General features: G+C 38.6%; 1 protein-coding gene and 1 long non-coding RNA gene across 2 annotated transcripts in view; both read right to left on the reverse strand.

The window, feature by feature from the left end:
* Nucleotides 1-4,986: 4,986 nt before the first annotated feature.
* The window catches only part of LOC144336137 (uncharacterized), a 146,693-nt gene continuing 127,772 nt past the window's right edge, over nucleotides 4,987-23,907 (reverse strand). Inside the window, exon 5 of the long non-coding RNA XR_013407640.1 lies at nucleotides 4,987-6,281. This is a non-coding gene — a long non-coding RNA (uncharacterized LOC144336137). The remainder of the gene's footprint in view (nucleotides 6,282-23,907) is intronic.
* LOC701250 (ribosomal protein L7-like) lies at nucleotides 17,938-22,901 on the reverse strand. Its single transcript, XM_077973776.1, has one exon. It carries the CDS (start codon nucleotides 18,784-18,786, stop codon nucleotides 18,040-18,042), a length of 747 nt encoding a protein of 248 aa, XP_077829902.1. The 5' UTR covers nucleotides 18,787-22,901; the 3' UTR covers nucleotides 17,938-18,039.

A 23,907-nucleotide genomic window follows, 5' to 3' on the forward strand; every position in this document is an offset into this window, starting at 1 on the left:
CTCTGACCTCCTCTCATGAATCATGAATGTTCTTAATGACATCTAGAATGGTGAATCCTTTCCAGAAAGTTTTCAGTTTACTTTGCCCGGATCTGTCACACAAATCACTCCCTGTGGCAGCTGTAGTATTATGAAATGTATTTCTTAAATTATAAGACTTGAAATTTAAAATTATTCTTTGATCTGTAGGCTGCAGAATAGATGTTGTATTAGCAGGTATAAAAACATTAATCTTCTTGTACATCTCCATTAAAGCTCTTGGGAGACTAGGTGCATTGAGAATAAGCAATAATAATTAGAAAGGAATGTTTTTTCTGAGCAATAGGTCTCAACAATGGGCTTAACATATTCAGTAAACTATGCTGTAAAAACAGATTTGCTGTCATCCAGACTTTATAATTCTAGTTATAGAGCACAGACAGAATAAATTTAGCATACTTCTTAAGGGCCCTAGGATTTTTCAGAATGGGAAAAAAATCATTGGCTTTAACTTAAAGTCACCAGTTGCATTAGCCTAAGAAGAGTCAACATGTCCTTTGAAGCTTTGAAGTCAGATGTTGATTTTTCCTCTCTAACTATGTAAGTCCTAGATGGTGTCTTCCTCCAGTAGAAGGCTGTTTTGTCTACATTGAAAATGTTTAGTGTAGCCACTTTCATCAATGATCTGAGCTAGATCTTCCGGATAACTTGCTGCACTTTTCCATCAGCGCTTGCTGCTTCACTTTGCACCTTTATGTTATAGAGATGACTCCTTTCCTTAAACCTCTTGAACCAATCTCTGCTACTTTCAAACTTTTCTTCTGCAGCTTCTTTACTGCTTGCAGCCTTCATAGGATTGAGAGGAGTTAGCGCCTTGCTCTGGCTTTAGGCTTTGACTTAAGAAAATGTTGTGGCTGGTTTGATCTTCTATCCAGAGCACTCAAACTTTCTCCTTATTAGCAATGAGGCTATTTTACTTTTTTTTTTTTTAAATCATTCATGTGTTTGCAGGAGAAGCACTTTTAATTACTTTCAGAAACTTTTCCTTTGCATTCACAACTTGGCTATCTGTTTGGAGCAAGAGTCTTCGCTTTCAACCTGTCTCAGCCTTCAACACATCTTCCTGACTAAGATTAATTATTTCTAGCTTTTGCTGTACAGTGAGAGACTAGTGACTCTTCCTTTCACTTAAGCATATAGAGGCCATTATAGGGATTTTAACTGGACTAATTTTAATATTGTTGTGTCTCAGAGAAGAGGGAGGCCTGAAGAGTAGGTGAGCAATGGCGAACAGCCAGTCTGTGGAGCACTCAAGAGAACACACGTGTACTGATTATGTTTGCCATTGTATACGGTTGCAGTTCACGATGCCCCAAAACAATTACAGTGGAAACATCAAAGATCACTGATCACCATAACAGATACAATAATAATGAAAAGTTTGAAATAATGAGAGATTTACCAAAATATGACCAGGGACACAGAGCGAGCACAAGCTGTTGAAAAAAATGGCACCAATTAGACTTGCTTAACTGGTGCCACAAACTTTCAATTTGCAAAAAGCACAAATTTGTGAAGTGCAATGAAGTGAAGCACAATAAACAAGTTGTGTCTGTACAGATTTTACTTCTTTTGGATGCTAATCACAGATTTTTAGGTTTCCTTTTAATCCCTGCATGCACATTGGGTTCTTGCCTCTTTCTGTCTTTTAAAAATCTCTTTTCTTCACGGTGTTGTCTGCCATTCTCTTGGTCCTGGTGGCTATATACCTTCTTAAAATGCCATTACTGTCACATTAGATCTGTTCTACAAAGAAGAAAAAATAAGTGTGTAGTCAATCCATCATTTCCCTGTCATTTCATTCTTCTTTTAAATTATATCTGTGAACCGTCGAGAGGTAACTTGGTTTTATGGAAATATCCTGAACTTGGGCTTAAACCTACTTGTTTAAAATTCCTGCTTTGTAACTTAGTGAGTGTGTGATGTTCTGCCTGTCACTCAGCTGTCCTGCTGCATCCAGCAGAGGTGCCTAGTAAAAGGATTGACCGAAAAGCATCTATTGCATTGGGTAATTAGAAGGTCAGTGGTGACCTTCACCAGAGTAGTTTCCATAGAGTAATAAGGGCAGAAGCCAAGCTGCACTGGGATTTACTCATTAATTATGCTTCTGTCACTGACTGTTGTGCAAGTCTCCTCCAGCGCAGTTTCTAGCAAAGCTGTGAATTACTTGCACCTTTTGGTCTCTGCCTACTTTACCAGATGCTTTAGTGCTTCAAATATGCTGCCATGTGTATGCATGCTTGTCCTTCAAGGCTCATATAAGCCAGCTGTTGTAACAAGCTTCAAAATGCTTCCTGCAAACTGGCAGGAGTTGGAATGCCCTCAGAGTTGCAAAGGGACCAGGTACAAGCAATGTAGCAGGAAAATTGCTTTGGGAAGGCAATAGGGGAGAGAAGGTCTGAGGAAGGAGTAGCTCAGTACAGAAAAAAGAAAAAAGGACTTTTGCCAGTAATATTAGTGAGAGGAAGATAATAGAGAACTGGGAGAAAAAAATATGGCAGCAAGAGCAAAGAGGAAAAAGCCTCTGTTAGTCTTCCTTGCATGCTACCCTGCCAAACCTGACCTAATTAGCCTGGATCTTCTAACTCCAGTCCAAAGCAGAGAAGCCGACGGCTACAGATGTGTGAAGGATGGAAGGCAGAAAATGAATAAAGTGAATAGTTTTAGATTACTTGTAACTCTTCCTAGACAGACATGTGTTCTGGTCTTCAAGGGAAAAATTCTATAAGGGACCATTTCAGGAAGGCTTAGATTGCTAAGTTTTATAAACAGCCCCAAAGCTCCTTTTTGGGGCCCTAAGTTCTAGTCAGTGTTTTGTTACCTCAATTGCAATGTTTGTTTGTTTGTTTGTTTGGTGGTTTTACTACACAACCCATTTTCATGAACTGTTGCCCAGCTGCATACACTGGTGGAAAACTAGTCGAAGCAAAAAATGCTGTTATTTATTCTGTTCAGAAACAAATTTAAAATTCTGTAGACTAGGGAATATTAAAATGAGAAACTAAAAAAATACTTTTTAGTGCAGAAGTTCAATGCCAATTTTGGGATCTTTGTACCTGAGGAATAATTCTTATGAATCTTTCGTTTTAATAGAGCAAGGACTCATATATAATGTTATCTAATTGAAGTTTATTCTACTGACTTTAAAAATAATTCTTAATATCGCTTATACAATTCTCCTAGAAAGTGCTCATTTTAATCATCAGTCAGCATTTTATTATATTATAATCCTTAATTGATTGACGTTTAATCACAGTCTTTGTATTTTACTATCCCTCGTCTCATAAGAGGCAATTTTCTCTTTACTGTAGTTTAACAGCTGATGAAAAAGATTTAAGGAAACCTATAAACTTAAGATTGGTTAATGGTCCCTTATAAAAGAATATTACACTTCTAGGATCCATTGCACAGATGTGATACTCAATTGTAGAAATGTGCATGGGGTTTATTAAATTACAGCACAAATCTTCAGGCTTCTGAGTTATTGTCCATGTTGGTATTGTTAGGCAAATGGGGAGACACATTATTGCTTCCAGTTGTTCACATTACTGTGGTGTAATGCAGTCGGAGACAGCTGGCACTTCGCTGTAGGCAAACGCAGAGCTGCAGCAGCTGCCGAGAATTGGACCCCAAGTGAAGGTCCAGCTCCGCTGAGTCAGTGCTGGGTGGCTCATCAAAGGTGTCCAGAACATGGAAAATAAATAAATGAACCAAGCTGGCTATCAGAGCAGGAGGGAGGGGCATGAGAGAGGGGAAAAGAGAGAGGGAGGGAGGGGCATGAGAGAGGGGAAAAGAGAGAGGGAGGGAGGGGGAGAGGGAGAAAGAGAGAAAGAGAGAGAGAGAGAGAGATTGCCTTAAACATATATAGATCTACTTTTCTATTGTCTTATTTCTTGGACACACTGAGAACCTTTGCAAAATTGGTTGCTTAAAAACAGACTCTGGACTTCTTTGTTGGACAGTGCTTAGTTCTGTTTGGTGATATTTCTCACCCAAGTTAAGAAGGTGCTGTTGTGTTTTGTTTTGCTTTGTTTTTGTTTTTTGGTACTTGTGGTACTGCTATATTTGAATGTAAGGAAAAATAACATGAAAGTAGAAACTCGTGGACTTGGGGATCTGAAAAGATGCAAAATTCCCTCCTAACCACTAATTATCTCTGTAATATTGGAAGACATGTATATAACTTCCTAGTGCCTCACTTTTCTCCACTTGATCTTAGCCAAAAGGCCGAGAAGCGATCTCACTTTTCTCATCTGTATATGGGGACAATGATATTTATCCTACATAGAACAGAGTTAATGGATGTAAGTGCCTGGCACAGTGTATGGGATCCAGTAAGTGAACAGTAACTGATAGTTCTTTCATTATTGTATCTGTGACTTTTTTGATAATAGAACTAAGGTTCATAACAGTTTGAATAGAAACTTGAGTGAAGCATTCTCCTGCCCACATCATTAAAAATTGTATCTCAAAGATGAGCACAGAGCAAAAGGTCACATTCTTGAGTCACACGTGGCTTTAAATGTGACAAGTGTAAATCTTCTCCAAGTCTTAGTTTTCTCATCTGTAGAATGAGACTAATAATGTTACTTATCTAATAAGATTGCTCTGAAAATTAAAGTAGTCCATATAAGTACATCATTTAGCACAGTTTCTATAAAAACTAAGCATTTAATAAATGTTAGTCACTCTTCTTAGAGTAATAAATCTGTGTATGAACTCAATTCCTAAAAGTAACAAGTCTAAACTTTGTTCTTTTATGCTTCTCCTTTATAAATTTTTTATTATATTTCTCAAGGCTTATGTGTGTTTAAAATCTCCCTTCTATATACCCAAGTCTTAGGCTATTCTTTAGTTGGGCTTGAAAATTTTAGCTAATTTTAGAAAAAAAAATGAGGCAAATATTGTTATCTGATAAATATTTATTCCTCCAACATTTATTAACTGAGTCACTCCTATATTCCAGAAACTGTGTTGAGGTCTCAGGATACAACAATGAATATGACAAAATCCTTCACTCAAAGATTGTATGGTTTGGTAGGGGGCAGAGATCCAAGTAAATAAATTAATGCTGCACATGTCATTGCTGTGGAAGATACTTATGTAAGACACCATGGGGTCCAACAACGAAATTCAAGTCTACATGGGCTGGGGTAAAGGACCAGGAAATTTGTATATTTAGGCAACATTTATTAAATGACTACTATGTATTAGACAATGGAGGTACAAAAATGGTACAAAGATGAATGAAACAGAATGCCTGTCTTTTTATTTTCTGCATTCTCCCCCCAGGAAAAGCCTTTGTTCCCATCATTCCATCCAAATATACTTATTAAGGTCTTCATTGGCTTCCCCTTGCCGAAGTTCACAAGCAGACGGCAGTTGATAAAACTAGGCAGTCTTTTCTTCTTCACACACTTTCTTTTCTGGAATACTCCTACCTAACGGGCAGTACTCCTCACTTTCCTCTGAAGCCTCTTCTGCTTCTGTTTCACCTCTGAGTGCCTAAGTACTCTATCACAACACTTGATATTTGAAATTATTTATTGTTTACTTGTTTACTATTTTCTCCCTTTATCTGTGTATTTTTTGTACTTGGAATATGGCCAGGCACGTAACTGCTTAATGAACGTGAGTTGAATTTATGAGGGAAAATAAGGGAGTCACTCTTGCAGACTCAGTTACAGATATGAATAATTATGATATAATAATTACCATAAATGTCAGGGAAAAGTTTTGTGAGCAGAAACTAGAACTAAATGGCTCAATAGAGGTTTACATGTGGAACAGTGTGAAGATTTCCAGATCCAGGGACCATGAAGGAAGCATGAACCAGGATGCCTCAGGAGAGAAAGCACAAAAAGGTAGTGGTTGTAGCCAAGCTGGCCACACTACTTCTGATTTTTTATTTTTATTTTATTCTTATACACTTACATTATTCTCAAGTCTATTATTTTCAGTGAGCTCCTCTGACATTATAAAATGCAGATGCCATCACTGTGAGTTAATGGGAATATCTCATGAACCACTTTGAGTTAGTGTGTATACAGTGTGTATTGAGATGCATGCAAATCGTACGTGACAGCTCACATTTCCCCCTTCTCCTCTCCCAATCACTGCGCTATCTGCAGAAGAGAAGGTGATGGCAAAGATCTTCAGGCATTCACTCTAAACCTTCGTGTTGCTCAGCAAATATTTTACCTCTTAACTGCCATTTGTCTTTGTGTTTTAGGGATGAGGAACTGAAATACAAAAGATAGAAACAACTTGGTTAATTTAGTTATTTTGTTTGAAAGATCAATCATTTCCTATGAGAAATTTTCCGGGATGGGAACCAAAGTACCTGGGATGCAAAAGCAGCATCGCCACCACTGGCTCTGACGGTGATGCTGCATTAGCTGTCTGCAGTAATCACACTTACATCCTCTTTCCAGGCCTCCAGCTATGAGGGATGCCATTACACTCTCCCTGTCTAGTTGCAAAGCACTCGACAACAAACGCTCAAGCAGACAAGGCTGAGCGGCTCTTGAGCCTGTCCCTGGCACGGGGACCTCTCCAGCAGGTGTGCACTAACTGAGTCATGCTGCACTTGGCGCAGGCCATCAGGACCCATAATTGGGCACCCCCATAAGGAATTTGTCTCCATTCAGATCTGAACTGCAAACTCCACTTCAGGACAGCAAGCCACTGTTGAAACTGGAGAAGTCTCTTAATTACTGAATGGCAGGAGTATCTACCACCTCTGCTGTTTAAGTGGCCAGTCATGATTCTTAAGAAAGGTTACTTTGCCTTAGTCTTTCAAAGTAACATCTGTATACATGCATACAAGGTTAGGTTCTGGTGCTTTTTGCTATTCTCCTTTAAATATTTTAGTGACATAGCCAAGTATTCATTCACAATAAACTCCCTCAAGGAAGCATGAACAAGCTCAGAACATGTTGGGTTAACTATTTTTCCTCAGGCTTTTGATTTACGGAATGTATCTCAACTGCTCATTTTCAAATATGAATAGCTATGGCATCGCAGCAAGCCTTGAGCATGAATTCCTTATTAAAAAGGACTTCCAGGTACCTTTGGGCTCAAGGAGGGCCTCAGGCCAGGGTAATTAAAATGTAGCCTTGAACAACATGGCCAGATGATATGTGGCCCCATAATGAGAGATTATCAATTTAATTACAGAAAAAAGCTAAACACTTCCAAAATGATTAATTGCCTCAGACTCCACATTTTATTGAATGGGTGACTATCTAGGGGTTAATTTTCTTTTTTTTTTTTAATTTATTTATTATTATTATACTTTAAGTTGTAGGGTACATGTGCATAACGTGCAGGTTTGTTACATATGTATACTTGTGCCATGTTGCTGTGCTGCACCCATCAACTCGTCATTTACATCAGGTATAACTCCCAATGCAATCCCTCCCCCCTCCCCCCTCCCCATGATAGGCCCCTGTGTGTGATGTTCCCCTTCCTGAGTCCAAGTGATCTCATTGTTCAGTTCCCACCTATGAGTGAGAACATGCAGTGTTTGGTTTTCTGTTCTTGTGATAGTTGGCTAAGAATGATGGATTCCAGCTGCATCCATGTCCCTACAAAGGACACAAACTCATCCTTTTTGATGGCTGCATAGTATTCCATGGTGTATATGTGCCACATTTTCTTAATCCAATCTGTCACTGATGGACATTTGGGTTGATTCCAAGTCTTTGCTATTGTGAATAGTGCTGCAATAAACATACGAGTGCATGTGTCTTTATAGCAGCATAATTTATAATCCTTTGGGTATATACCCAGTAATGGGATGGCTGGGTCATATGGTACATCTAGTTCTAGATCCTTGAGGAATCGCCATACTGTTTTCCATAATGGTTGAACTAGTTTACAATCCCACCAACAGTGTAAAAGTGTTCCTATTTCTCCACATCCTCTCCAGCACCTGTTGTTTCCTGACTTTTTAATGATCGCCATTCTAACTGGTGTGAGATGGTATCTCATTGTGGTTTTGATTTGCATTTCTCTGATGGCCAGTGATGATGAGCATTTTTTCATGTGTCTGTTGGCTGTATGAATGTCTTCTTTTGAGAAATGTCTGTTCATATCCTTTGCCCACTTTTTGATGGGGTTGTTTGTTTTTTTCTTGTAAATTTGTTTGAGTTCTTTGTAGGTTCTGGATATTAGCCCTTTGTCAGACGAGTAGATTGCAAAAATTTTCTCCCATTCTGTAGGTTGCCTGTTCACTCTGATGGTAGTTTCTTTTGCTGTGCAGAAGCTCTTTAGTTTAATGAGATCCCATTTGTCAATTTTGGCTTTTGCTGCTGTTGCTTTTGGTGTTTTAGACATGAAGTCTTTGCCCATGCCTGTGTCCTGAATGGTACTATCTAGGTTTTCCTCTAGGATTTTTATGGTATTAGGTCCAACATTTAAGTCTCTAATCTATCTTGAATTAATTTTTGTATAAGGAGTAAGGAAAGGATCCAGTTTCAGCTTTCTACTTATGGCTAGCCAATTTTCCCAGCACCATTTATTAAATAGGGAATCCTTTCCCCATTTCTTGTTTCTCTCAGGTTTGTCAAAGATCAGATGGCTGTAGATGTGTGGTATTATTTCTGAGGACTCTGTTCTGTTCCATTGGTCTATATCTCTGTTTTGGTACCAGTACCATGCTGTTTTGGTTACTGTAGCCTTGTAGTATAGTTTGAAGTCAGGTAGCGTGATGCCTCCAGCTTTGTTCTTTTGACTTAGGATTGTCTTGGAGATGCAGGCTCTTTTTTGGTTCCATATGAACTTTAAAGCAGTTTTTTCCAATTCTGTGAAGAAACTCATTGGTAGCTTGATGGGGATGGCATTGAATCTATAAATTACCTTGGGCAGTATGGCCATTTTCACGATATTGATTCTTCCTATCCATGAGCATGGTATGTTCTTCCATTTGTTTGTGTCCTCTTTTATTTCACTGAGCAGTGGTTTGTAGTTCTCCTTGAAGAGGTCCTTTACATCCCTTGTAAGGTGGATTCCTAGGTATTTGATTCTCTTTGAAGCAATTGTGAATGGAAGTTCATTCATGATTTGGCTCTCTGTTTGTCTGTTACTGGTGTATAAGAATGCTTGTGATTTTTGCACATTAATTTTGTATCCTGAGACTTTGCTGAAGTTGCTTATCAGCTTAAGGAGATTTTGGGCTGAGACAATGGGGTTTTCTAAATATACAATCATGTCATCTGCAAACAGGGACAATTTGACTTCTTCTTTTCCTAACTGAATACCCTTGATTTCTTTCTCTTGCCTGATTACCCTAGCCAGAACTTCCAACACTATGTTGAATAGGAGTGGTAAGAGAGGGCATCCCTGTCTTGTGCCAGTTTTCAAAGGGAATTTTTCCAGTTTTTGCCCATTCAGTATGATATTGGCTGTGGGTTTGTCATAAATAGCTCTTATTATTTTGAGGTACGTTCCATCAATACCGAATTTATTGAGCGTTTTTAGCATGAAGGGCTGTTGAATTTTGTCAAAAGCCTTTTCTGCATCAATTGAGATAATCATGTGGTTCTTGTCTTTGGTTCTGTTTATATGCTGGATTATGTTTATTGATTTGCGAATGTTGAACCAGCCTTGCATCCCAGGGATAAAGCCCGCTTGATCATGGTGGATAAGCTTTTTGATGTGTTGCTGAATCCGGTTTGCCAGTATTTTATAGAGGATTTTTGCGTCAATGTTCATCAGGGATATTGGTCTAAAATTCTCTTTTTTTGTTGTGTCTCTGCCAGGCTTTGGGATCAGGATGATGTTAGCCTCATAAAATGAGTTAGGGAGGATTCCCTCTTTTTCTATTGATTGGAATAGTTTCAGAAGGAATGGTACCAACTCCTCCTTGTACCTCTGGTAGAATTCAGCTGTGAATCCATCTGGTCCTGGACTTTTTTTGGTTGGTAGGCTATTAATTATTGCCTCAATTTCAGAGCCTGCTATTGGTCTATTCAGGGATTCAACTTCTTCCTGGTTTAGTCTTGGAAGAGTGTAAGCGTCCAGGAAATTATCCATTTCTTCTAGATTTTCCAGTTTATTTGCGTAGAGGTGTTTATAGTATTCTCTGATGGTAGTTTGTATTTCTGTGGGGTCGGTGGTGATATCCCGTTTATCATTTTTAATTGCGTCGATTTGATTCTTCTCTCTTTTCTTCTTTATTAGTCTTGCTAGTGGTCTGTCAATTTTGTTGATCTTTTCAAAAAACCAACTCCTGGATTCATTGATTTTTTGGAGGGTTTTTGTGTCTCTATCTCCTTCAGTTCTGCTCTGATCTTAGTTATTTCTAGCCTTCTGCTAGCTTTCGACTGTGTTTGCTTTTGCTTCTCTAGTTCTTTTAATTGTGATGTTAGAGTGTCAATTTTAGATCTTTCCTGCTTTCTCTTGTGGGCATTTAGTGCTATCAATTTCCCTCTACACACTGCTTTAAATGTGTCCCAGAGATTCTGGTATGTTGTATCTTTGTTCTCATTGGTTTCAAAGAACATCTTTATTTCTGCCTTCATTTCGTGATGTACCCAGTAGTCATTCAGGAGCAGGTTGTTCAGTTTCCATGTAGTTGAGCGGTTTTGATTGAGTTTCTTAGTCCTGAGTTCTAGTTTGATTGCACTGTGGTCTGAGAGACAGTTTGTTATAATTTCTGTTCTTGTACATTTGCTGAGGAGTGCTTTACTTCCAATTACATGGTCGATTTTGGAGTAAGTACGATGTGGTGCTGAGAAGAATGTATATTCTGTTGATTTGGGGTGGAGAGTTCTATAGATGTCTATTAGGCCTGCTTGCTGCAGAGATGAGTTCAATTCCTGGATATCCTTGTTAACTTTCTGTCTCGTTGATCTGTCTAATGTTGACAGTGGAGTGTTGAAGTCTCCCATTATTATTGTATGGGAGTCTAAGTCTCTTTGTAAGTCTCTTAAGGACTTTCTTTATGAATCTGGGTGCTCCTGTATTGGGTGCATATATATTTAGGATAGTTAGCTCTTCCTGTTGAATTGATCCCTTTACCATTATGTAATGGCCTTCTTTGTCTCTTTTGATCTTTGATGGTTTAAAGTCTGTTTTATCAGAGACTAGTATTGCAACCCCCGCTTTTTTTTGTTCTCCATTTGCTTGGTAAATCTTCCTCCATCCCTTTATTGTGAGCCTATGTATGTCTCTGCGTGTGAGATGGGTCTCCTGAATACAGCAGACTGATGGGTCTTGACTCTTTATCCAGTTTGCCAGTCTGTGTCTTTTAATTGGAGCATTTAGTCCATTTACATTTAAGGTTAAGATTGTTATGTGTGAACTTGATCCTGCCATTATGATATTAACTGGTTATTTTGCTCGTGAGTTGATGCAGTTTCTTCCTAGCCTCGATGGTCTTTACATTTTGGCATGTTTTTGCAATGGCTGGTACCGGTTGTTCCTTTCCATGTTGAGTGCTTCCTTCAGGGTCTCTTGTAAGGCAGGCCTAGTGGTGACAAAATCTCTAAGCATTTGCTTATCTGTAAAGGATTTTATTTCTCCTTCACTTATGAAACTTAGTTTGGCTGGATATGAAATTCTGGGTTGAAAATTCTTTTCTTTAAGAATGTTGAATATTGGCCCCCACTCTCTTCTGGCTTGTAGAGTTTCTGCCGAGAGATCTGCTGTTAGTCTGATGGGCTTCCCTTTGTGGGTAACCCGACCTTTCTCTCTGGCTGCCCTTAAGATTTTTTCCTTCATTTCAACTTTGGTGAATCTGGCAATTATGTGTCTTGGAGTTGCTCTTCTCGAGGAGTATCTTTGTGGCATTCTCTGTATTTCCTGGATTTGAATGTTGGCCTGCCCTACTAGGTTGGGGAAGTTCTCCTGGATGATATCCTGAAGAGTGTTTTCCAACTTGGTTCCATTTTCCCCCTCACTTTCAGGCACCCCAATCAGACGTAGATTTGGTCTTTTTACATAATCCCATACTTCTTGCAGGCTTTGTTCATTTCTTTTTCTTCTTTTTTCTTTTGGTTTCTCTTCTCGCTTCATTTCATTCATTTGATCCTCAATCGCAGATACTCTTTCTTCCAGTTGATCGAGTCGGTTACTGAAGCTTGTGCATTTGTCACGTATTTCTCGTGTCATGGTTTTCATCTCTTTCATTTCTTTTATGACCTTCTCTGCATTAATTACTCTAGCCATCAATTCTTCCACTTTTTTTTCAAGATTTTTAGTTTCTTTGCGCTGGGTACGTAATTCCTCCTTTAGCTCCGAGAAATTTGATGGACTGAAGCCTTCTTCTCTCATCTCGTCAAAGTCATTCTCCGTCCAGCTTTGATCCGTTGCTGGCGATGAGCTGCGCTCCTTTGCCGGGGGAGATGCGCTCTTATTTTTTGAATTTCCAGCTTTTCTGCCCTGCTTTTTCCCCATCTTTGTGGTTTTATCTGCCTCTGGTCTTTGATGATGGTGATGTACTGATGGGGTTTTGGTGTAGGTGTCCTTCCTGTTTGATAGTTTTCCTTCTAACAGTCAGGACCCTCAGCTGTAGGTCTGTTGGAGATTGCTTGAGGTCCATTCCAGACCCTGTTTGCCTGGGTATCAGCAGCAGAGGCTGCAGAAGATAGAATATTTCTGAACAGCGAGTGTACCTGTCTGATTCTTGCTTTGGAAGCTTCCTCTCAGGGGTGTACTCCACCCTGTGAGGTGTGGGGTGTCAGACTGCCCCTAGTGGGGGATGTCTCCCAGTTAGGCTACTCAGGGGTCAGGGACCCACTTGAGCAGGGAGTCTGTCCCTTCTCAGATCTCAACCTCCGTGTTGGGAGATCCACTGCTCTCTTCAAAGCTGTCAGACAGAGTCGTTTGCGTCTGCAGAGGTTTCTGCCAAGTTTGTTATTGCCCTGTCCCCAGAGGTGGAGTGTACAGAGACAGGCAGGTTTCCTTGAGCTGCTATGAGCTCCACCCAGTTCGAGCTTCCCAGCAGCTTTGTTTACCTACTTAAGCCTCAGCAATGGCGGGTGCCCCTCCCCCAGCCTTGCTGCTGCCTTGCCGGTAGATCACAGACTGCTGTGCTAGCAATGAGGGAGGCTCTGTGGGTGTGGGACCCTCCCGGCCAGGTGTGGGATATGATCTCCTGGTGTGCCTGTTTGCTTAAAGCGCAGTATTGGGGTGGGAGTTACCCGATTTTCCAGGTGTTGTGTGTCTCAGTTCCCCTGGCTAGGAAAAGGGATTCCCTTCCCCCTTGAGCTTCCCAGGTGAGGTGATGCCTCGCCCTGCTTCAGCTCTCGCTGGTCGGGCTGCAGCAGCTGACCAGCACCAATCGTCCGGCACTCCCCAGTGAGATGAACCCAGTACCTCAGTTGAAAATGCAGAAATCACCGGTCTTCTGTGTCGCTCGCACTGGGAGTTGGAGACTGGAGCTGTTCCTATTCGGCCATCTTGCTCCTACTATCCCCTAATGAAGACTGGGGTTAATTTTCATCTGGAAAAACTCCTATTCACTCTTGAATACCCTTTTCCATTATTACTTAATTTGTGAAGTTTTTCCAGGTCAGAGTTGATCATTTTTTCATTTTTACTCCTATTAAATTATATTTACAAGTTTCTTTGGAGTTATTAACAAACATGTAGAAATACTCTTTTCCTGACCTCCACCCAAAATTATACTCTTTCCCATTTGTTTTGAAAGAGGCAGGAAGCACTCTTGATCCTTCTTGTATTTTCTCATCTTTGACTTTGACATGAAAATGGAGAACGATTTCTTTACTGTATGAAAAGAAGAGTCCAAGTGTAATAATTACTGTGGACATAAAAGGGAGTTGTGGGGATTGTGGAGAAATGGAGAAGACATGATCCAACAAAAAGCAGCAGCTGCTCCTAGAATGAGCAAATTGTTACTGTTAGAAATGCGGGTGAAGTCATCCGTGTCTTTGAGAAGAGCCAAAAATGAAGATGAAAGCCAAAATGAAGATTTTACAGATATAAAACATAAATATATTACATATATTTTCATGTTAACATATATTTAGGTTATTTATATAGAATATAAATATATTACATATATTTTTTGAATAAGCTGCTGGGATAGAAGATGTGATTAACAGCCCCGAACAGAAGGCATTTCAGCTTTGTTTAATAGTTTCAGTAGGAGAGTAGAGGTCAGAGGATTAGATTTATCTGAAGGTGGAGGGAAGTTGTTTTAAGGACAGATATAAGGAAGAAAATGGATTGAGAGGTTTGTGAGTGCCCAGGAAGAAAGATTGAAATGAAAGACCAGTGTTCAGGATGTGAACAAAACAAAAGTTAAACCAGAATGGACTGATCAGTTAGGAACAATTGATGGGAATAAAATTCATAGAATTGAAAGAATTGATGCAGATGAATAGCAAGCACAATAATAGCAAAGGATAGTAGATTACAGGAGGAGCATGGAATATTGTGATTTGCTTTTGAGGTGCAGCAATCCTGAGTTGCTCATTCCAATCTGTTATTTGTAAGCATCTATCCTCACTCTGTGAGTTGCACAGTAGCTGATGTAGAAAGAATGACCAGCTAGATGCCCATGGGTTGTCATTTTGTACCTCCTCACTTGTCAGGCTTCCCTCCTCACTCCTCAGTTTTATACTCCTGATCTGATTTAGTTCAGTTGGTTAACTCATCATCGATTTGTGTTTCCAATCTAAACACCATCAGTTTGATGGCTGGTTAATTTCCTTCTAAGGAACCCAAGTCTCCTTATTAACTATTGTTTTCTTCTTTTCTCTATGACTCTCTGAATAAACTTAAGGATAGTATCTACATGTTTTCATCCAACCTCTGTACCTCTCATCCTTAGGTTTTCCCCAATGGGTCTACCTCATCCTCTCCAAAAGGACTCACAACTGGATAACCACAGGGTGTAGGGTGTGGCAGCAGTGGTGGGTTGTAGATGTGGGTTGACATTGAAAGCCCAATACTTGGTGGGTTGACATTGAAAGTCCTTGGGAGGACAAGAAGACAAGAAAGTATTGAGCTAGAAGATTGGATGAAATTGATTTTCAGGTTAGCACTACATAAAAGTGGCTCCCCCAACATTGCTTCTCAATCCTACAATCTTTCACTGGAATGTTAACTTTCTTTCTTATCAAGATACTTTTTGTATATTTCTCTTTTTGAGATTTCAACTCTTCCTCTTTTGATTCTCAGCTAATAATTCACATATTATGTCACAGGGAAAAAAAGAAAATCAGAGAGAACTAGCTCATCTTACCACCAGCAAATCTACCAACTGACCTTTATCTTTGGGCACAAACTCTATCCTCTTTACTTTTAAATGTTTCTCAATCTTCATTCCCCCTGATTATTGCCTTTTTTCTAACTTTCCTCCACAACTAAACTTAACAGTCCACACCCATCTCCACTTTTCCACTCCCCGTTCATCCCTCATCCCACTGCAGTTTCTGGCCCTATGCTCCACTAAATATGTTCTAAGCCTCAAATAGTTTCCTCAGAGCCATGTCCAGTAAATAATTTTCAGGCTTTAAATTTCACTTGGGGCTTTTCCTAGTACTCCAAAACTTATTTCTTCTTGGAACCTCTGGTGCAGCCATGGTGAAGTACGTCCCTTACAGTCTGTCTCTCCTACTATGACTAAAGTCTTTATTTGAAGTACAAAAAGCAACTACTTGAGGACTCTGAAAAATAAACCAAAGCAGGTAGATTGGGGAAGGATGTCAAGACATTTAAAAATGATCTATATGTAAGTTAATTTCCCTTTTATTTTCTCTTTTTTCTATCATGGACTTGAGCCAACACAGGCTTCCAGTGAATCTGACACAACATCACTATGGGCATCTAACATGTTGAGATAATTCTGTCTTTCTCTCTAGAAGGCTAAGATATAGGCCTCTATGAGCAAGAGAACATGAGGGGAATCACCATTTATTTTTTTTCTCTTGTGGCTTGATAAGAGTGGAAATGACACTTCCAGTGGTGCCTATATCGTGGGCAGTGCTGTAAAGCTTAAACTCCAGTAGAACCCATATCCTTTTGGCTTGATGAATAGGTTATACAGAACTCTTCAATCAGGAGAGTATTAGGATAAGTCCCATTTTCTTTCTGTCTTTATTCTTGCCTGAGATGGCCACAATCATTGGAGTTATTCAGTATGCAAAGGCAGCACGGAATTTAACCCCAAGTTCAAATCCATATTTTTGGCCTGAAGATCAGGGAAAGAGTCCCTTCCAATGGAAAAGTGTGGGGGAAATCCTGGAGGTGAGAGATTTAGAGAAAGGAGTCCCCTAATTCTGCGAATAAACAAGTTTAGCTTCTGGGCTTACTCTTGAAGTGTACTTATGCAGGATAGATCCAAAAGTGCACAGCAAAAGTTTTGATAGTGGAACCTTAATTTTAAAATATCACCCAGGTCTTACACTAACCCCTGAGTGGTACATGTTCACAGTAGACCCCAAATGGCATATCAAAGGCTTTGCCAATTGAACTGACATTGGAACAATCATTTCCATAAAGTGAGACAGAAATTGCCATCTGAACCTAACTTGGTGAATGCCAAACAAACCACCACAACCACCAAAAAGCATGTACATTTTCCTGAGGATTTTAATATAACCTAGAATGTAAAGAACATATTTAAAATGTCTAGGTTACAATACAAAAGTATTCAATTTACAAAGTACTCAAAAAATGTGACAAATTCCAAAGGGAAAGATTATCAATAAGTGCCAATATTGAGATAATCCAGATGTTAGAATTATCAAAGACTTTAAAGCAGCTATTATAAGTATGTTCCATCAGATAAAGGCAAACACTCCTGAATAGAAATATGAAAGTTCTCAATAGAGAAATAGAAATCATAAGTAAAAAATATTGCAACTATCTGAAATAAATCTTATAACTTATTTTTTAATTCTAACAATTTGCTTTCTACAGTGCAATTCCTCTCACATTTTCAATCTGAATCTGATAGATCCTTCTCTGTCTTCCTTACTGATTTTTCTTCTTCCACCAAGATCTCATTTTTGTCATTGATTTCTTCTCATTTTACTATATATTTTCATATGTAAGCTTATAGACAACTTATCTACTCCTACTATCTTTTCTCTATACCTACCATTCATTCTTTATACTATGGCTTTTATGCTTTTTGCTTTCAACAATCCACAGAAGTTGCTCTAATTCAGTTAGTCAGTGAAACTCCTTATGGCTAAATGCAATGCACAATTTTTAGTTCATATTATTAATATTCTTAATGTGTTTCTGGTGGCCACAGTACCGAGTAGAGTTAGATGTTCAATACGTTTATTATTTAAATTAGTGAATGGCTACTCCCTTAGCTCCCACATAAACAAAATTTTTCTTTTTAAGAAATGCAAATCCTTTTGGCCATTTTTCTAGGTTTCCCATACGGGTTCCTCTTGCTTTCCCCACCCATTAATTGTTGGTGTTCACCAGAGTTTTATAATCAGCCTACTCGTCTTCCTTTTCAACAGAATCTCCTGAATATTACTTACTCTCCTAATTTGGCTTAAAGGCTATATGCTATTGACATTTAAATTATTTATCCGTAGGTCGAAAAATTTTCAAATCCTCATTTCCACTTAAAAGTCTTAACAGCACTAACACCCCTAAACCTGATTCTCTTTTTGCGTTATAAAATGCACCCTTGGTGGTACTATCATGCTCCTGAGACCTTAGGAAAAAACTTGATGAAATCATCCCTCGTTCTTACCCTGGCCCTATCTTGTCACATAGATTTGCTGGTTTTACTTCCTAAGTATTTCTCAATTCACTGTTTCTGTCTGTTGCACTCTTATTGTTTATTCAATCTTAATCCATTTCTGACCTACAAAATTGCAATATACTCCTACTATCAGCTTCCTTTCTTTTTCTCCTACAATTCCAAACAGTTCCTATGTAGAGTTCTTAGCAATAGAAATATGATTACTATTCTTTTTTTTTTTTTTTTTTTTCATTTTGAGAGCAGGTACTGTTTATTAAACTGACGAGACTCGAAAAATAATCATGGTAGACACCTTAGTTCATTCTTCTAATAAGCCTGTTGATCTGGTCCTCCCTGTTGCCAGCATCTCCACCTTCTACAAAATGGGTGGTCTTTTTCTTCATTCCACCTCGTGGAGAAGATAACTTGAAAGGCCACAGGAAGTTATTTGCCTCTTTGAAGCGTTTTCCAACAGTATAGATCTCATGAATCAGATCCTCCATGCAGATGATGCCATATTTACCAAGAGATCGAGCAATCAAAGCGTTATCTGTCAAAGCAATTCGCTTCTTACTGATTTTGCCATAACCACGCTTGTAGATTAGCTCATTTACTGACTTCAGATTGGGGTACCCCCATGCAATATATGGCTCTACAATCCTCAGCATGTTAATCGAAGCCTTGTTGAGCTTCACAAAGTTTCCATTGAAGATTTGACGAAGGCGCAAAAGCTGCAATACCTTTCGGACCTTTGGGCTCACGCCATTGATACCTCTGATCCTGATGACAAACGCCAATTTGGGTTCAGCAGGTACATAGAAGTTGCCAGCTTTTCTTGCCATCCTCGCCATTCGAATTTCAGTTCTGTACATCTGCCTATATTCCTTGTGATAGTGCTTCGCTTTTTCATAGATAAGCTTCCTCCTTGCCTTTCGAAGCATCTTTTGGGCAAACTTCTTTCTCAGGTGCTTTATCTTCAGCTCTGCGAAATTCCTTCGCTTTTTCTTAAGGGTTTCTGGCACAGCAGGAATCTTCTTCTTCTTCTCTTCCGCACCCTCCATGGTTGCAGCTGGAAAAAGAGGTTATTCTTTTCTTAAAACTTATAATTGCTGCTACTTTCTGTGAAATAAGTTCCAGCTCTGTGTTATTTCCTCTCTGGCAGTCCTTCCAGGCACCTTTCTTGCCACTCCCTGCCTCACATTTTAAACTCTAACAGTAGTAAACTACTTACAATTATCCAAATAACCCTGTGGTTATGATTTCATAAACATTTGTTTTATGTCTGTTGTCTGTAATAGCCTTCCCCCATCCTGCCTCTACAAATAATAATTATAATAGTTGATGTTTATTGAGCACTTACTATGTCTAGCTATAGCTTTGTCTTGATAGGGACCCTTTCATTTAATCCTCAGGACCACGTTGAGATAGGTATTGTAGAACTACTATAATCACCATTTTAGAGATTAGAAAACCAAGGAACAGAAAGGTTTTAAGTGACTTACAAAAGAAAATAATAAGCCCAAAACCTACATCCATAAATTATAACTCCAGAAACTGCAAATTACTATACTTCATAGTATCCAGAGATCTTCTATCCAACTTTCCACACTCAGCTCAGAAATCACTTTTAAGAAAACATCCTTGAATAATAAACACAATCACCCTTCTAAGCTCAGTTCGAGGTCTCTCTACTGATCTCCCAGAGTACTCTGCACATCTTATAATAGAGTCCACCTTGCAGTATCATTACCTGATTGATATCTGTTGTACTTCCACTAAAGGTAATTCCTCAGTGGCATGGGTTACGTTTTATCTAACTTTGTATCCAAAGCACCTTGCAAAGTACTTCATACAGTGGTCACTCGATAAATACTTGTTCAACTAAATGTAAATAGCTCTTAGCCCAGACCTCTGTGCTTTTAGACATCTACTGGACACCACTGTTTAAATCCTCCCATCAGTACTTAAGGACTTGGATAAAATTAGATTCCTGTATTTTCCTTTCTATTGCTCGAGATTGTCCTTGACTCTGCCATTCCTTTCTTGACTAATGTACTAATGTCTGTCTGATTAACCAAATCAGAAGTCTGGGAATCATCAAAGATTTGTGTCTTGTTTCCAGTGACTAATTGGTCATCAAGTGCTTTAAGTTCTATCCTCTCTATATTTCTTAAGTCTTTCATCTTTCCCATAATCCCATTGCTTCTGGTGCTTCCCTCCATCTCAGAAATTATTTTGAGGCATTGCCCCTTCTTATATGCATATCATTACCTCTTTCCTCATCACTGGCCTGCAAGATTCTTGAGAAAAAGGATAATCTTTTCATCTTTGTACTTCTCAGTCATGCATATGTCCTCTTGAGTCATGAGTAGAGACACGAGTCAAGCAGCTCATCTCATTGGCTGGTAGCTATTAACTTATACTCTGCAATAACCTAAAGAGAAAATTTCTCTCTCAAAGGGCTATGCCTATAATAACCCCCAGAATTGTTCATAAATATTGCAGCTATACTCTCTTTCCAAGTGTATTGTAAGATTGCACTTCCTTGCCCATTTCAAAGTTAGGTGGGCATGACATGATTCAGTCAATGAAATAGAAAGGATTGGATGATCTCTGGACAGAAGCTTTAAAAAATAGTTCATAATTTGACACATCCCCTTCTTCTTGCTGCAGTGATTAAGGAAGGATGTGTGAATGAAAAATTTGTCGCATAAAATGTGAGAAATAAACTTTTGTGTATATTAAGGCACTGATGTCTTAGGATTATTTGTTACTGCAACATAACTTAGCCCATCCTAACCAGTATAATGTCCTTGGGTTCCAGTATTATTTCTCTTCTAGAAGAGTGATTTTCAGGGCAAATCGTGCTGCATGTCCCTTTCTTGTCCCACAGACATTTTTATCTAAATGAATTCAGGTTAAAATTAGCATCAAGGGAAGCCTTGAAATGGAATTCAAAGTCCCAATTTGGCAATATTCAACCTAAGAATTATGTGTGGAATGAAAAGGGTAATCGTATTTGCTTTGAAGGATAATTATGAGCTAATTGTGTGCAAGAATAATGTAACCACTTTTATTCATAACTCTTCTTTTCTCTCTGCTGAGTGTGTAGCACACAGGCTGACCCAGTCAGGGATAATATACCTTCTGGAATACTGGTAGAGTGATCAAAATAATACATGCCACAGATATTTTATTGGGGTTTCATAAGTAGGACATTAAGTAAAAAGTTTATCCACCAAATAATTCAACATGGGAAACATGATAGCATTATAATCACGCTTACTATGCATTTAGAGTTTGCAATGAACCACTGATTATATATAGTCTATATCCTGGGAGAAAACTATCTAGGGGTGTGTGTGTGTATGTGTGTGTGTGTATATATATATATATGCATGTGCATATGTGTGTGTGTGTATATATATATATGCATGTGCATATGTGTGTGTATATATGTGTGTGTGTATATATATATACACACATGTATTTTTGATCATCAGTTCCTCCTTGCTAGAAGAAGTAGGAAGCTGAGTCTAAATCAGCCTTCATTAACCACAATGCTCACCCTCTGCAAGGAATCAAATGTCAGATAATCCCAGAGATTTAAGGCATTTCTAAAAGTCATTATGAGCCCACTTGTCATTTTCTAAATTTCCTCTCATGCATATGTTCAGTGTCCTGGAGCTTCTTGTTCTTTTATATTTTCTAATATTAGTATTCTCTGTCATATCAACACTGTCCATTTCTTTTTTTGTTGTTGTCGTTGTTGTTGTTGTTGTTGTTGGTCTACTATTCCTTAATTCCTGTTTTTACTTAGAGGATTGAACTATTTTTCTCCCCTAAGAAAACTGCCATTGATCAGAAAACAGTTGGCTTTTGGTTTCAGTTCAGATGGCCTCTTTCCCTCAGAAAGCAAACCAAACTTTGTAGGGTCCTTTATATTTGGGAATCACAGAACACACCAGCTCTAGGGACACCTCCCTCATTAAGCGTCTCTTTATTCCCTGGGACAAAACTACCTCCTTACATTAGACAGTACTTTGTTCTGTTTTCTATAATAATACCACACTGCTGTACTGTGACCTGCCCTCTTAAATGTCTTTCTCCTACATGAGACATGAAACTCCCTAAGAGCAGAAAATGTGTTTTTTCCATCTTTCCACCGCTGGTTGTTCAGAGTCTTGTACATTATTTTTAGAATAGAGCCCGTTAAGTCACACTCAACGTTAAAAAACAGAAGTCTCAAATTGCAGTCTTTGGGACCAGCAGGCATATTCTATTCAACTCAAAAAATTGCCCATCACAGGGCTTTAATATTTTCAAATAATTGACAACTTTAAGAATTGACAGATTTATCATTTTTCAAAATCCAGAATCCTAGCTCAATATTTAACAAACAAACAGAACAACAATTAGGAGATGAGGCAAAACCGAGTTCACGTTTCAACATGGAAGCAGCTACTGAAGTTTAGTGATGGCCGCCATCTTTGAAATGGACACCATGGGTCCAGTTCTCCTTAGTTTACCACAGTTTGCCACAAATGTCATGTACAGCTCATAAGCCATCAGAATAGCCCCTAAATATTATAGCCCTTTGGGAACAATTTTCAGGTGAGTGGTTTCAGAATGGAGCAGTCTTCTGATTGTCAGACCAAATATGAGGAATGAATGTTGACATACCTGGACCCTCTGACCAGGGAAGCCCTGGACTGGCTTCTTCTGGCCTCCAGGGTGAGGTAGCTTTGAATGGCTGCTTCAAACCAGAGCATACTTTGCATACTTTCTGCTACACTGAAAACTCTACTCAGAGTTCAGCTTAACTGTAAGGATTTAAATAACAAGAGAGCAAAGTAGTAACCTAGTCACTTTTAAATGCAGATACCTTGGGAAGTCCAGGGTCTTGGTAAATTTTGGGGTATGACTCTGGAAAATTACTTACATCAAAGCCTTCAGTGTCAGTCTGCCTCTGTGTCTTTTTCTCTTTTGTTCCTAACTCTTCTCTTTTCCCTCCTATGTTTCATAATTAAATGTATTTCTGCCCTATTCATGCAAATGATCTCCAGTAATTTTCTCATCATCCTAATATTCAATTTTATTCACTTTTATTTTTTATCTCTGCATATTTCTTGTGTCTTAAGTGTGTGGAGTTAGAAAAAGTAAGACCACAACAAAAAAAAATCAACGACTTTTTAAACTATGAAGGTAAAAGAAATTTCTTTTGGAATTTTCAAAAAATAAAGTAACAGAAAATCAAAATGGTTCAGTCCTCTCTCTAACTTTTCTTTGTGATTATATATTTCATAACGGAAATCACGTTGCACACGGTTCTATTAACCTTATCTTTTGATCATTTTTCAAAATTATTTGAAAACATTATTTTTAATGTTTTCATAGATGGAAATATGATATTCCACCTATTAATGTATTTATTCCATGTATAAACATTGAAATTACATCTGGCTTATTTTTCATTTTATAAGAAAGTCTTTGCCCCAAAATGTAAGTAATTCTCTGGAGTTTGTTTCTCAAAGTGAAATTACTGGCTCAAAAATTAAGAATATTAAAAATACATCCAACAACATGTATTGCCAAACAGCTTTTAGAAAGTCCATTTCTGGCCTGGGGCGGTGGCTCACACCTGTAATCCCAACACTTTGGGAGGCCAAGGCAGGAGGATCATCTGAGGTCAGGAGTTCAAGACCAGTCAGACCAACGTGGTGAAACCCCATCTCTACTAAAAATACAAAAAACAAAACAAAACAAAATTAGCCAGGCATGATGGAGCACACCTGTAGTCCCAGCTACTCAGGAGGCTGAGCCAAAAGAATCACTTGAACCTAGGAGGCAGAGGTTGTAGTGAGCCAAGATCACTCCACTGCACTCCAGCCTGGGAGACAGAGCAAGACTCCATCTCAAAACAAAAAACAACCACCACCACAAAAATGAAAGTCTATTTCTGTTGCATTCTTATCTGCTGAACATTAGAACACAGGGCTGTCTCACGTACATTATGAAATTGAAAAATCTTTAATAACCGTAATTGAAAAAATCATTGTAACTTGTATTTGATGACTACTGACTAATTTTTATATCTTTATTGTCCATTGTATTAACTGTTTTTATCTTAATTGTTAATAGTTGTTGCCTACTTTTCTATTGGCACATTGAGGATTTTCTAA

This window comes from Macaca mulatta, chromosome 17 (genome assembly GCF_049350105.2).
Source record: "Macaca mulatta isolate MMU2019108-1 chromosome 17, T2T-MMU8v2.0, whole genome shotgun sequence".
In the NCBI taxonomy this organism is placed as follows: domain Eukaryota; kingdom Metazoa; phylum Chordata; class Mammalia; order Primates; family Cercopithecidae; genus Macaca; species Macaca mulatta.

Excerpts from the sequence above, each read along its gene's own strand:
- LOC701250 (XM_077973776.1), bottom strand. The coding sequence starts at position 18,786 with ATGGAGGGTGCGGAAGAGAAGAAGAAGAAGATTCCTGCTGTGCCAGAA.